Source organism: Microcaecilia unicolor, chromosome 3 (assembly GCF_901765095.1).
Source record: "Microcaecilia unicolor chromosome 3, aMicUni1.1, whole genome shotgun sequence".
Taxonomy (NCBI): Eukaryota; Metazoa; Chordata; class Amphibia; order Gymnophiona; family Siphonopidae; genus Microcaecilia; species Microcaecilia unicolor.
Window position 1 is genome coordinate 476,494,785 of NC_044033.1, and position 14,822 is coordinate 476,509,606.

General features: G+C 43.7%; 1 protein-coding gene across 1 annotated transcript in view; it reads left to right on the forward strand.

Annotated features, from left to right (window-relative positions):
• The window catches only part of OGFRL1 (opioid growth factor receptor like 1), a 33,070-nt gene extending 27,453 nt beyond the window's left edge, over nucleotides 1-5,617 (forward strand). The window contains exon 7 of the mRNA XM_030199011.1: nucleotides 4,365-5,617. Coding sequence (XP_030054871.1) covers nucleotides 4,365-5,130 — 766 coding nt within the window. The 3' untranslated portion in view covers nucleotides 5,131-5,617. The remainder of the gene's footprint in view (nucleotides 1-4,364) is intronic.
• The last annotated feature ends 9,205 nt before the right edge of the window (nucleotides 5,618-14,822 follow it).

Below are 14,822 nucleotides of genomic sequence, written 5' to 3' on the forward strand. Positions count from 1 at the left end.
GTTTTGTTGTAGTTTCATTTAAACTGTAAAACTTTTGAAAAATTTTATATTTTGTAAAATTGTTTTTTGTGAGTCCAGCTTCTGCTCCTCTGGTCAACAATTCACTGTGATGGTTCAGGGCAGTAAGTTTAGCTTTTTGTGAATGATAGCAATTGAACCGGAAGTTTACGGTAGCCACAGGAGGACTGCCAGTCCAAATGTGTCATGGAATACATCAAACATTTCATTACACATTTAAATGCATTATCACTGTCAAAAATAGCCACTTTCAGATGCAGTATTTAAGTGAGCATTCCAGAGTTTCAAAAATAATTCTTACCTTTAAATTTCTTTTGTACTATATACTGTTTGAGTTCCTGACTTTCTGTAATTTATTTTTATTTCGGCATTTATATCCCACATATTCCAATACAGCATTGATTCAATGTGATTAACATAAAACAAAAAAGGTTACAGCTTGTGGTGCAGACAAAATTGAAAGGGCTAAGAGAAAACACTGTGGGGTCCTTTTACTAAGGCGCGACGAAAAATGGACGTGCGTTTTAGATGCGCACAGGTCCATTATTCAGCGCACCTGCAAAAATGGCCTTTTTGGTTTTTTTGTGGCCGAAAATGGACGTGCGCAAAATTAAAACCAGTACATAAATATTGCCATACTGGGAAAGACCAAAGGTCCATCAAGCCTAGCATCCTGTTTCCAACAGTGGCCAATCCAGGTCACAAATACCTGGCAAGATCCCCAAAAAGTACAAACATTTTATACTGCATATCCCAGAAATAGTGGATTTTCCCCTAGTCCATTTAATAATGGTCTATGGACTTTTAGGAAGCCGTCCAAACCTTTTTTTTTTTTTTTTTTTTTTTAAGTCCGCTAAGCTAACCGCCTTTACCACATTCTCTGTAAATGAATTCCAGAATTTAATTACACGTTGAGTGAAGAAAACGTTTCTCTGATTCGTTTTAAATTTACTACATTGTTGCTTCATCGCATGCCCCCTAGTCCTAGTATTTTTGGAAAGCGTAAACAGACGCTTCACATCTACCCGTTCAACTCCACTCATTATTTTATAGACCTCTAGTGGAGTGGAGGAGTGGCCTAGTGGTTAGAGCACCGGTCTTGCAATCCAGAGGTGTAGCCAGTTCAAATCCCACTTCTGCTCCTTGTGTTCTTGGGCAAGTCACTTAACCCTCCATTGCCTCAGGTACAAACTTAGATTGTGAGCCCTCCTGGGACAGAGAAATATCCAGTGACCTTGAGCTACTACTGAAAAAGGTGTGAGCAAAATATAAATAAATAAAAATATCTCTCGCCGCCTTTTCTCCAAGCTGAAGAGCCCTTGCTGCTTTAGCCTTTCCTCATAGAGAAGTTGTCCTATCCCCTTTATCATTTTCATCGCCCTTCTCGGCACCTTTACTAATTCCACTATATCTTTTTTGAGATGCGGAGACCACAATTGAACACGATAGTCGAGGTGCGATCGCACCATGGAGCGATACAAAGGCATTATAACATCCTTATTTTTGTTTTCCATTCATTTCCTAATAACACCTAACATTCTATTTGCTTTCTTAGTACACATCCATTTTCAGCATGAGACCTTATGCCACCCGTTGACTTAGCGGTAAGGTCTCTCACGTTAACCGTGCAGTAATCGTCAGTGCATGTACTTCCTATTATATGGTATGCCCCTCTTCAATCCGATTCTCTGCCCCACCAACCATCTGCTCCATTTTCCAAATTGTAAGAATCTCCGTTACAAATCAATTCATGATGCCAGTTCCTCATACTAAGGAGCCCTTTTACTAAGATTCGCCGAAAAGTGGCCTGCGCTGGTGTAGGCATGTGTTTTGGAAGTGTGCAGGTAGAAAGCCTTTTTTTTTCCCATGACCAAAAATGGATGTGCGGCAAAATGAAAAGCAGCACGTATCCATTTTCGGCCTGAGACCTTACCGACCCATTCACATAGCGATAAGGTCTTGCGCGATAAAAGGGCGGTCAGCATCAGCGCTCGTAAAGTGCTGATTACCACCAGGAAGCACCACACAGTAGAAAATAGAAACTGTTTTCTACCCCGTGTTTTGGACGTGTGTAAAAAAATGGAATTGCTGCCCAGGGCACGTTGTAGCCACATGGTAGTTCCAATTTGATGCGTGTGCCTACGCACTTTAGTAAAAGGGCCTCTTAGTTACTAAGCAATGAAATTCCCTCCCAAAGTCAATTGGGCGTATTTTTGATTAGCAAAAATTTTGTAAATTGTTGAAAGCATTTTTATTTTAGTGAATTCCTTTCCATTGTAGACCATTGTAATTCTCTTAGCTGGTTTGTTATTTTCAAATGAGTCATTCTGCTGCTGTGATAATATAACTCTTATGGTCTTTTACTTTTGTTTAATCCTTGTATTTTGCTTTAAAGTTTGATGTAACTCACAATGAAACTAAACTTAATGTGGGGTATAAATGCTATTAATAGATCCCATTTTCAACACAGCCTGACACCTACGAGTCACGACATGACCCCCCTCCCCCCATGATGAACCTCACCCCTAACCAAACATACCAGACCCTCCTTCCAACACCACAACACTGACGGGGGTGGGCAGAGAGAGAGAGAGAGAGGCTGAGGGCAGGTGGGGAGGGGGGGCAGAGAGAGAGGCTTGAGGGTAGGTGAGCACAGAGAGAGAGGCTGAGGGTAGGTGAGCAGAAAGAGAGAGAGACGCTGAGGGTAGGTGAGCAGAGAGAGAGAGAGACGCTGAGGGTAGGTGAGCAGAGAGAGAGAGAGACGCTGAGGGTAGGTGAGCAGAGAGAGAGAGAGACGCTGAGGGTAGGTGAGCAGAGAGAGAGAGAGACGCTGAAGGTAGGTGAGCAGAGAGAGAGAGAGACGCTGAAGGTAGGTGAGTAGAGAGAGAGAGAGACGCTGAAGGTAGGTGAGTAGAGAGAGAGAGAGACGCTGAGGGTAGGTGAGCAGAGAGAGAGAGAGAGACGCTGAGGGTAGGTGAGCAGAGAGAGAGAGAGAGAGAGACGCTGAGGGTAGGTGAGCAGAGAGAGACGCTGAGGGTAGGTGAGCAGAGAGACGCTGAGGGTAGGTGAGCAGAGAGAGAGAGAGAGAGAGAGACGCTGAGGGTAGGTGAGCAGAGAGAGACGCTGAGGGTAGGTGAGCAGAGAGAGAGACGCTGAGGGTAGGTGAGCAGAGAGAGAGACGCTGAGGGTAGGTGAGCAGAGAGAGACGCTGAGGGTAGGTGAGCAGAGAGAGAGACGCTGAGGGTAGGTGAGCAGAGAGAGAGGCTGAGGGTAGGTGAGCACAGAGAGAGAGGTTGAGGGTAGGTGAGCAGAGAGAGAGAGAGAAGTTGAGGGTAGGTGAGCAGAGGGAGGGTTGAGGGCAGGTTGGCTGAGGGCACATGGGCATAGAGAGAAGAGGGGCTGAGGGCAGGTGGGCAGAGACTCGGCATAGAGAAAGAGGTTGAGATCAAGTGGGCAGAGGACATATGGGTAGGAGAGGCTGAGGGCAGGTTGGCAGAGGCTGTGGGCATAGAGGGGCTTCGGGCAGAGAGGCTGTGGGCATGGAGAGAGGGGGGCTGAGCAAGTGGGCAGAGGACATGTGGGCAGAGGGAGGGGTTGAGAGCAGGTTGGCAGAGGGAGAGGCCGAGGGCATGTTGGCAGAGGCTGTGGGCATAGAGAGAAGAGGGGCTGAGGGCAGGTGGGCATAGAGAAAGAGAGACTGGGTGTAGAGGGGCTGAGAGCAAATGGGCAGAGGGAGGGGTTGAGGGCTGGTTGGCAGAGGGAGAGGCTGTGGGCATAGAGAGAGAGGGGCTGTGAGGGTATGTGGGTAGAGAGATAGGTTGAGGCAGGTTGGTAGAGAGAGAGTTGCTGAGGGCAGTTGGCCAGAGAAAGAGAAAGGGGGCTGAGGTCAGGTGGGCAAAGGGAGAGAGAGATACCTTATAGGAAGTGATGGTCTTTACCTACGCAATGACTTGATCCAGACCTGCTTAATTTCTAATATGGCACTGAAAGTCTAGAGACCAATAATGTTGTAATTTCTCTTTGTGCCACTGTTAATTTTTTCTGTTTACCACCCTCCATTTGCAAGTTAAGAGTGGAGTGTCAGTGTTGTTTCAAATTGAGTACTAACTGTTAAGGGGGGTTTCTCATTTTATTTGTGGGTGCAATTCACAGGTATAGGTCAAGTTCTATGTTTGGTATTCTGCAGTGTTCAAATTCTTGATCTAGGAGTCCAAGTCGGTATATTTACTGACCATAGAGTATATAAAGAGCAGAATTTCTGGATATTTCATGAAATACTATGAAAGTAGTATAAGGTAGACATTAACCTTGTATCTTTAGTCACTAATTTTATGGTTCTATTTCAGGTCCCAACATAACTATCTAAGAATAACTCGCATATTGAAAAGTCTTGGTGAACTTGGATACGAGGGCTTCAAACCTTCTCTGGTAAAACTTTTCCTCCAGGAAGCTCTTGTAGAAAATACAATACCAAACATTAAACAGAGTTCTTTGGAATATTTTGTATACACAATTAAAAACCGAAGGGAAAGGAGGAAGCTTCTACGGTTTGCGCAGAGACATTACAAACCACCTGAGCACTTTATCTGGGGCCCCCCAAAGAAAACAAAACCTGAAGAAAATAATGTGAGCAAAAAAACAGTCTCCTCTTCATGTGCCCACCACAGTCCAGTACAAATGCAGACAAGGTCGAAAGATGCCAGTTGCATATCTGCCTTTGTGAGCTCAGATAGCAAAAATGCTGAACCAAAGGTGGGGGAACTCTGTGACCAGCCTAGGCGCTCTTCTAGTAGTGAAGAAGACAAGAAAAGCATCAACGAAAAGAAAACTGAAAATGAGAATCAGGATTCTAGGGCTGAAGAAGGGAATGATCCTCCAGCAAGTACGGAAGGCACCACTTCTCTCCCTGAGGAAGAGGAAAATGGTGGAAGAGACAACGAAATTATGATTCAAGGGTTTGAAAACCCAGAAATGGTGGAACAAGATCCTTGTCATGAAAGTAATAAGGACTTTTCACACAGTTTATCAACCACTCTGAAAATGGACATACAGACGGTTGAGTTGCTGTTGCCAGACCCTGACCTTCAGAGCAAAGATGGGACCAAATCATGAGCTGCATTTTAAGATGCTTCCTTTAATTGAATGAAATATTATCTAATGCAGTCTTTCATGAGATTTTGCTTGAATAATGGATGAGTATGATAACATGTTCGATATAATGACTTTGATCCAGTTTAAATATGATGTGTTCAGCACCGAGCCCTCTTCTTCTAACACTTGAAATGAGTAGAATTTAGTCTCAGAACAGATGATTGCTCTTTGAATGTCTTACTCTAAGCAGACAAAAATACTCCAGACCATATGACTGTTTATTTATAGCAAGTATTGCAGGATGCAGTCCAACATAACCTGACAACGTGCTCTAGTTTTCAAATGCTAACACTCAAAACATGAACTTAATATTCCGCATGTAGTGACTATTTTAATTTTTACATTAAGTTGTAGCTGTGCATTTTCATGAATGTATAGTGACCATCTTGTTTAGCAAATACAGTATATTGACGTGTTAAATGAAGGAAAAATATTCCTGTGTAAATTTTAAAAAAAAAAGCCATCTAACTTTAACATTTTAACAGAAATCTTGTGCTGTTTCTAATTATTGTATGGGGCATAGTACTGGAATGTGTTATGTTGTAGTTCTAAGTCAATGGTGAACTCTTTCTATCTTCATCCTCAGATTTTAAGTCTCCATTTAAAATCAGTGTTTCTGCCTTTCCTAAAATGTGTTCTTCAATGGGTTTCAAAATTTTACAAAATGCTGTTATGATTTTTGAGTCTGAATGTCTCTTGTCTGACACGCATTCTGCACCATGGCACTGAACAGTGAAACCAATGGAAATGGTTGAGATCAGGGTAAAGGATAGAGGAAGAGGGGAAATCCCTTGGATGGATGTCTTATTTTTATTATGCAGATCTTTGTAGATGGTGTTACATTTTTCTTTGGACCAGTAAAAAAGAAAATGGTGCAGAGCAGTCGAATCAGTAGAGTGCCTAAAATTTAGAACAACAACAAAAAACTAAGGAGCCTTTTTACTAAAGCTTAGCACGCAGTAAGGATATTAGCGATCTCTAAATGTTGCATATCCTGTTTTACACCTATGGGCCACATGGCAGTTAGCCATTGTTAATGTCCATCTCTAGCTATCTTTTTACAATCGCTGCCTAAAATAATGTAGAAAAAAATTGTACTTAAGCATTTGGACATCCTTAAAGCCTCCACCTTCTGGCTCAGAGATGACTGTGGCATTTAACTTACTAGGTCACAAAGTCATGTTTGTTGGCTGTGTATTTGTGAATGGATAGAGGTGGTGGTGGATAAATGAATCGGTGACTGGTGATGGATAAATGAATCGGTGACTGGGGAAGTTTGCTTGGATGTAGGGTGATCAATGACAGTAGATGATTAGAGGAGCTGAAGGGTTACGTATGGCAGGGGTATGAGTTAAGAGTGGATGACGTTCTGAATTGTAGAGGACCATGTGATTGGGCAGGTAGGGCAATTATAAATGGTGCTTGAAGAGTCAAAGGTATTTTTCTGTGGAAATACTTGAGCTTGAGTTTTCTAGTTATCCAGCCGGGGGCTTCTTGAGGCATCACCTCTTCATTCTATAAATTTAATGTGTGGTCAGATCAAATGCCAGTTGAGTCTTTATCTATCTCCTTCATTATTGTATATGGTTGTTCAGACAGAAATACTTATACAATGGCATTGTAGCTGATCTTGTGGTCAGAAATGGGAAATTTCCATATCTAATGTTAGCAAGAAAATTCCAGCAAAATAAGACTGTCAAATGTGTATTCATCTGGTTTGAGTGATCATGTGTAGACACCAGTGGAAAATGCTGCTTTTTCCAGCAGCATACTTAAATGTGATACACACTTTATCTGCTCCACACTGCCTTGGGTGAATCTATTCATAAAGGCAGGTAATAAATCAAAATATATAATAAACAGTGGATCTGCTCTTGGACTGATAGTCCATACACATAAAGCAATGATTTCTGATAACTAGGTGGATTTTTCAGGGTCTCTAAAATCCATATGCATGAAGTATGTTTGCATTTACTGGGTCTTCAGCGTGTATAAATACCTCACCCCTTGTTTATGAAGCCGCGCAGCAATGCCAAAACAGCCCATTCAAAGTGAATGGGCTGTGTCTGCATTAGCGGCTTAGTAAATGGGGGTGGGGGGAAGGGTTGTGCAGTGGTTCCCAAACTTGGCCCTGGAGGCACCTCAGCCAGCCAGGTTTTCAGGATACCCACAATGAATATTCATGAGAGAGTTTTATGCATTGCCTCCACTGCATGCAAATATATCTCATGAATTTTCATTGTATAATATGACAACTATGTATACTCACAAAGTACTATTTCTTTATTCAATACTTACAAAAAATTACAATTAAAATAACCCATCATATTAATTATATTGGTGATAGCCCATCATATTAATTATATTTGTGATAGTACTGTAATCCATTTGCCATATCCACATCCATACTCACTCTTACACTCTCAAATATTCCATATAATATCAGTGACACATCTTCCCCATTCCCCATATAACAACAGATGAGGGACTCTGTCTATATATACATGCTTATTCAAAACATATTGCTATTGATATGTAATACATCAACCAAGTCCACTCTTCAGAATGTAAACAGTTCACCGGAAGGAGGATACCACAAAGAAAACCGAGGTTGTAGTCCAATTGAATCCACACCGATCATAAAGCCAGTGCTCCTGAAATTTGTTCCATCAGCTTGTACTGCACCCTTCACGGCTCGTGTTTCGCTCATAAGGTGCCATCAGGGGTCAGATATCTAAATAAGTGCATAAGTAATGCCACACTGGGAAAAGACCAAGGGTCCATCGAGCCCAGCATCCTGTCCACGACAGCGGCCAATCGAGGCCAAGGGCACCTGGCGAGCTTCCCAAACGTACAAACATTCTATACATGTTATTCCTGGAATTGTGGATTTTTCCCAAGTCCATTTAGTAGTGGTTTATGGACTTCTTTAGGAAACCGTCTAACCCCTTTTTAAACTCTGCTAAGCTAGCCGCCTTCACCACGTTCTCCGGCAACGAATTCCAGAGTTTATATATATAACAGTTACTATGCTGCTGCCTGGTTGCTGGGAAGATATTTTGAGGTTTGTTTTGAAATGTGTATTGGGTTATGTGACTATGTATTATGGTTGTTGGCGGTATGGGGTGATTGTGTTTATATCTGTCTGATATCTAAATACATTTTAGATATCCAACATATATATGACATGAGAACCTATGCCCAATGTTGGAATGAGAAAGGCACCAAGCTAGTGTTCTGTGAAGGGCACTTTGTTCAGCATGCCCTTTACAGAATACTATCTTAGCATGGATCATAATGGCACCTTACTTTGGGTGTCATTTACTAGAGGGTCTTTTACAAAGCGGTGGTAAGCACAATGCGGGCTTACCGTATGCTAAAACATTTCCATTCTTAGAGATAGAAGTGAAGATCTGGGAGTTGTGTCGAGACAGAAGCGATCTCAGAAGACTGGTGAACGTTAGATGTAGCCCCTCTCCATAAAAGCAGAAGGGAGAGGTAGGGAACTACAGCCTGGTTAGTCTGATCTCTGTGGTATGTATACTTGTAAAACAAGATTGTGCGGCTTTTGGAATCCAATGGATAGTAGAACCCAAAGCAACTTGGTTTTAGTAGAGGTAGGTCTTATCAGACAAATCTGAATAGTTTATTTGACTGAGGTGGTGGAAATGAAAACGGTAACGGAATTCAAACATGCGTGGGATAAGCATAAAGGAATCCTGTGCCGAAGGAATGGATCCTCAGGAGCTTAGTCAGGATCGGGAGGCGGGGCTGGTGGTTGGGAGGCGGGGATAGTGCTGGACAGACTTGTACGGTCTGTGCCAGGGCCGGTGGTGGGCAGCGGGGGTGGTGGTTGGGAGGCGGGGATAGTGCTGGACAGACTTGTACGGTCTGAGCCGGGGTTGGGAGGTGGGGCTGGTGGTTGGGAGGTGGGGATGGTGCTGGGCAGACTTGTGCGGTCTGTGCCGGAGCCGGTGGTTGGGAGGAGGGGCGGGTGGTTGGGAGGCGGGGATAGTGCTGGGCAGACTTATACGGTCTGTGCCCTGAAGAGCACAGGTACAAATCAAAGTAGGGTATACACAAAAAGCAGCAAATATGAGTTATCTTGTTGGGCAGACTGGATGGACCGTGCAGGTCTTTTTCTGCCATCATCTACTATGTTACTATGAGTGACCAGAGAGTTGGGTTGATGGAGACTGCTAGATATGGTTTACTTTGATTTTATCAAACCGTTTGATACTGTTCTGCATAGGCAACTTTAACTCAGTGCCCTTGGTATGGACCTTAAAATAAATGACTGGATTAGAAGCTGGTTGAGTTTAAGGTAACAAAGGGTAGTGGTAAATGGAGTTCACTAAGTAAAAAGGTGCTACCAATAATGGATGCAGAGATTGGTTCCTGGCTAGCTCTTTTTAAAATTTTTGTAAGCAATACTGTTGAAAGGTTCTCGGAGTTTGCCTCTGTGGATGCTGTAATCCAGACACACCAGCTGGTGTGGGTAACATGGAAAGGGATCTATCTGCTTTATTTACAGTATTTGATAAACCAAATCAAAGCTATTTTAAGGGCAACAAACATTTGGAAAAAGAGGCCGCTTTGGTTCTGAAAAGAAGTACTATTGGATGTATCCCTTCCACACCCTCACTTTTGTCTACTGTAGTGGGATATACTGCCCAACCTGTTTGTATACATAAGGCCTGCATTTTTGAACTGAGGCCTATGAACCAAACTCTGCCTAGGCCAGGAACCTTTTCTTTTTAGGACAATACTGTCATGGCTTTTACTAGATTTCCTGCAGCACTGGCTGCTGACATTCCAAGGAACATCTGTGTTTTCTCTCTCTGGTTGTGAAGCTGCAGTAATATGATTTAAACTGACCCTGGTATGTAGTAATCTTGACTGACCATCTCTTGAGGTGCCAGCAGCACCAACTGTGCTAAGGAGGACCATCACCAAGGCCAGGGGTCTCATCTACACAGTCATTCTTGTTCTAGTTAATGCCATTATCATCTGGTTAGCTCAGTGGACCACATGGTAGCAGTCTTTGTCTGCCCAGCTCATCCAATCTGAGAACTGTGACACTTCTGATATGATGTGCACTGAATGAGAGAGACTGACTGACAGGCGCGGACTCTACTCAAGTAGTTAGACACAAGAGCTACATAGGCTGTTAGCCTGTTAGACTAAGATGCTGCAGCTCAAAAGTCCCTGAAAAACTGTGCTTTTAGCTCAACGGTAGAAGTTAGCGAGTGATGCTCAAAAGAAAATTGTATGCAATTGAGATTCACATAAGTTCAGCAAGCAGCACTGTAGGGAAAGCGCCTAGCATAGGCACATGCACAGAACAGTCTCAGAAAGTGTCACTGTTCTGGCATGGCCAGGAATCCTACTGCTATACTCTCTATCCCCTTTAATAATGGCTCTACTGTTACCCCCACCCCACCCCCTCCTTTCACCTGCAGTGCTCTGATGCTAGCTCCATCTTCCTCCTGCTGAGATGATTTAGCTTGGGAATCTCTTTGCTGAAAGCACCCTCCCCCCCCCCCCCCCCCACCCAGCTAGGGGCTTTCCTCTGTCTGTTAGTTTCTCTGCCCCCCCCCCTCCTCCTCAAGCTGACAGGGCTTTCCCCCAGATGATTGTCTTGTTTGTTCTAACTAATTATTTTTATTGTGCTACTTGACGTAAACAGCTCTGTACACATTATATGCAGGTACTTTGTTTCTGGGTCAATGGAGGATTAAGTGACTTGCCCAAGGTCACAAGGAGCTGCAGTGGGAATTGACCCCAGGTTGCCCAGATTAAAGCCTGCTGCAGTAACCGTTAGGCCACTCCACATTAAAATGGTAGGTGCCCCTTTCTGCATTGCTCGGAAACTGCTATGCATCACTCAGAATGCTCATTTTAATACTAATTGGTCCCATTGTAATACATTTGTATAGGATTATCGTTGGCTGCTACTAAGAACCACAAGCTCGATGTGGAACCCCTTTGTGCATTACTCACTGAATAATGAAATGCTAAACTGTCTGAAACCAGTCTAAATTGGACATTGCTAGCATGGTAAGCTTTGAGCATTGGCCCTTAGGTGTGGTATGCTAATGTCTGTAGGCTAGAATATAAAGAAGCACAACAGATTATGAAAAGAAAGGTTGTGATCACCTGGGGCACTCAATTCCACTGATAAAAAGCTTCATGCAAGAAAACTGGACATTACAATAAAGGAGAAAAGCAAAACAGTATTACTTAAGTGTTCACTAGCTAGCAATTATCTTACTATTTATAGTTTGATCTATTCTTACCGTACACTGCCTTGAGTGAATTCCTTCAAAAAGGTGGTAAATAAATCCTAATAGTCTGCTACGTTTACCTAAAATCAAAACTGGCTAGCATTGTTCTGGTAGTGTGATGAGATTAAGTGGGCAGAAACTCTTGGAAAAGCAATTTTAAAAAAATGGGTGGAGACTGCCAGGACAATCCTTTTGTAGTTGATGGCAAGATTTTTAGCTCCCAGTGCTATTAGACTTGTTCCTGGCCCCTAAGCTGTTCTGTGCTCTCCCTCACTGATTTTCTATTGAAAAAAAAAATCTCCTTGCTGAAAGCCCCTTAGCTGACATCATAGGGGCTTTCCCTAGCCATTTGGCTGTCTGCTTGTTACTCCATCCCTCTAAGCTGTTCTGTGCTCTCGGACAAGTTTTGAAAAATGCAAGATGAGTTCTCCTCCCAGAAGTCACCCTCACAGAACGACAGCTTCAGACCTGCTAGAAAATTTTGCATGTTAAAGGTAGGTGCTCCTTTCTGCTCATCGCATGGAATGTTCGTTTTAATCCTAATAAACTCATTGCTAGTGATAATCCAATGCAAATGTATTACAGCCATGGCAAAAGGTTAAAGCCATGCAGAAACCCCTTTGTGCATTAGATGCTAAATAACATTTGCTTTAGACCGGCTCCAACCGTTCTAAAGCAAACAGAAGCACGGTAAGCTTTGTGCATTGTGCCCTAAGAGACAGACACCTTTCTCTGATGGTTGTTATTTTGCTAGCCAAAATGTAGTCCTGAGTATCACTGAGGGGCTAAAGCCCTTGGTGCTCATCAAGCAACTGAGCTAAGAGTATGTGCCGTACTGAGTAAGAACCAATACTGGGTTGCATCTTAGCTTCAACTACAAGAGTTCCAGAGAAGAACTCTGTGCATTCCATCTTCATCGCTGATGGTCTCCACAACGAACGCAGACTGAAGACAGTGTATCAGGCGGTCTATCTAGACTGCCTGGTTCAGGAGCCGGCTCAGAAACTTCAGCTTGGAGTCCGAGAGGGAAAGGAGAGATCCGCCACACAGTGGGAGCCAAAGGATTTTTCCAGGCAACCTACAGGGTAAGGTCAGTTATCCTTCCTACAATTGGGGTGAGATAGAAAGCCAAGTTCCAAATGAGTCAGAACTTTTTGGCACATGGTCTTGCGTTAGTACCGGTAGTTGTGTTTCAGGAATAATTAATTTCATTGATATTGTTACCTTGCTGTTCAACTATGTACTATTGATTCTTTCTGTTTTCCTTATTGCTTTACATAGTAATATATTTATCCTATTGTGTGTATGTGTATATATATAGATAGATAGATAGATAGATAGATAGATAGATATATAACTAATAAATTGTAATGTAGTTCCACAGTGTGGCTTTTCTTCTCTCATGTTGCCATCAAAACTTTTGTGAGAACTCTTTTCTTTGTTTTGGGACCACTTTAGGGCAAAATCATGCTCCAAACAGATGAAACAGGCCACAACCTCTAGCAAAGTATTTATTACCTAATCACCTGATTAGCCCTACACTATCTTTAGTTTAGCTAGTTCCTCATAAACAGTCTTCTGAAATCCTATTTGTGTTGTCGGTGGTCCTGCTCCCAGCTCTCCATCTGTGAACACAGAACGGGAATATTTGTTAAGCACTTCTGGTTTATCCTCATCTATGTGTACATATACCTCCCTTTCACCCTTGAGTCTCAGAATTCTAGGTCTGCACTTTCTCCTGTCACCAACATGTGTTTAAAAAAAAAACCTGTCTTGTCCTCTCTATTTTATTGTATTAGCTATCTTCCACTTTCATCTTTGGTTTCCTAATTATTTTACTAGCTTCTCTAAGCTTTGCTGGATAGTGTTCTTTTGTAGTTAATGAAGGCTAGCATTTTTTCCCCTTCTTTTTCTGCTACTACCTTTCAGAACCAAAGTGTCCTCCTTTTTCCTCTTATTTCTTTCCTAACAATGTTTGTTACCCTCAAGATAGTTTTGTGCGCTACTTCTCTACTTTCTCCAGATGTTTCCATCCAGCTAACACCTTCTTAAAGTATTCTTCCCTCCCCCCCAATGTTGAGAAAGTTAGGTGGCCCCCCCCCCTCCGGTTTTCAGGGTCGTGGCCCTCCCACTGCCACGTTCAAGCTGACTCCCTCCCACTGCCACGTTCAAGCTGACTCCCTCCCTCGCTCCTTCCCACGTTCAGGCTGGCTGGCTCATTCCCGCCCTTCCTCCGACGTTCAGGCTGCCTGCCTGCCTGTCTGACTCCCTCCCTCCCACATTCAGGCTGGCTGGCTGGCTGGCTCTCTCGCTTCCTCCCGTGTCAGTGCTCCGCCCTCAACGTCACTGCGTTGTTACGTGAGGGCGGGGCGATGGTACTCCTCCCTTATTTCTTGCAGGCGATGCGTGTGATGTCATGAACGGGTGGGCAATGTGATTCGTTGACCTCCCCCCTCCAAGCTTCACTGTCATGCTCCCCCTCCCTCCGCCTTGCAGGGTCGTGGCCCTCCCTCCCTCCCACTGCCACGTTCAGGCTGGCTCCCTCCCTCCCTCTCAGGTACAGGCTGGTTGCTGGCTGACTCGTTCCCTCCCTCTCTGCGACATTCAGGCTGCCTGCAAGGTTCCCTCCCTGGCTCCCTCCCTCCCACTTTCAGGCTGGCTCATTCCCTCCCTCCCTCCCACATTCATGCTGCTTTCCTCCCTCGCTTCCTCCCGTGTCAGTGCTCCGCCCTCGACGTCTTCGCGTTGTGACGCGAGGGCGGTGCGATGGTAGTCCTCCTTTCTGCAGGCGATGTGTTTGACGTCACAAACAGGTGAGCGATGTGATTCGTGGAGTGTAACTGCTCCGTCCTCGACGTCATCACGTTTGACGCGAGGGCGGGGCAGACACTCATGGAGAAAAAGCAATCTACACCATGGCATTTTAGAACATTGGGAGACTTGAGGCTTCATTAGAACGTTGGAGGTGCGTTTTATATAGAGAGATTATTATTTATTGCACTTGTATCCCACATTTTCCCACCTATTTGCAGGCTCAATGTGGCTTACAAAGAACTGTTCTGGCATCACCATTCCAGGATAAAAAGATACAGTTGGTGTTACAAAGATATTAAGGATGACAAGAAAGCTAATCAAACAGTTAAAGAAAGAAGGCATTCAGAATAAGGGTGGAGTGGTGATGTGTTATAGTTAGTTATGAAAATAAAGATGCAAAATCATGTCCAAATCCCGTTCAAGCACCAAAGTGGCCAACAGAGTAGCTTTTCCAATAGCAAAGGGATCTGCAGTTTCTACCAAAGTAAACAAATTAGGATGTTGTTTCTAAGATTTTCGTTCCTTCACTCTGACAACTTGAACAAGCCGCAG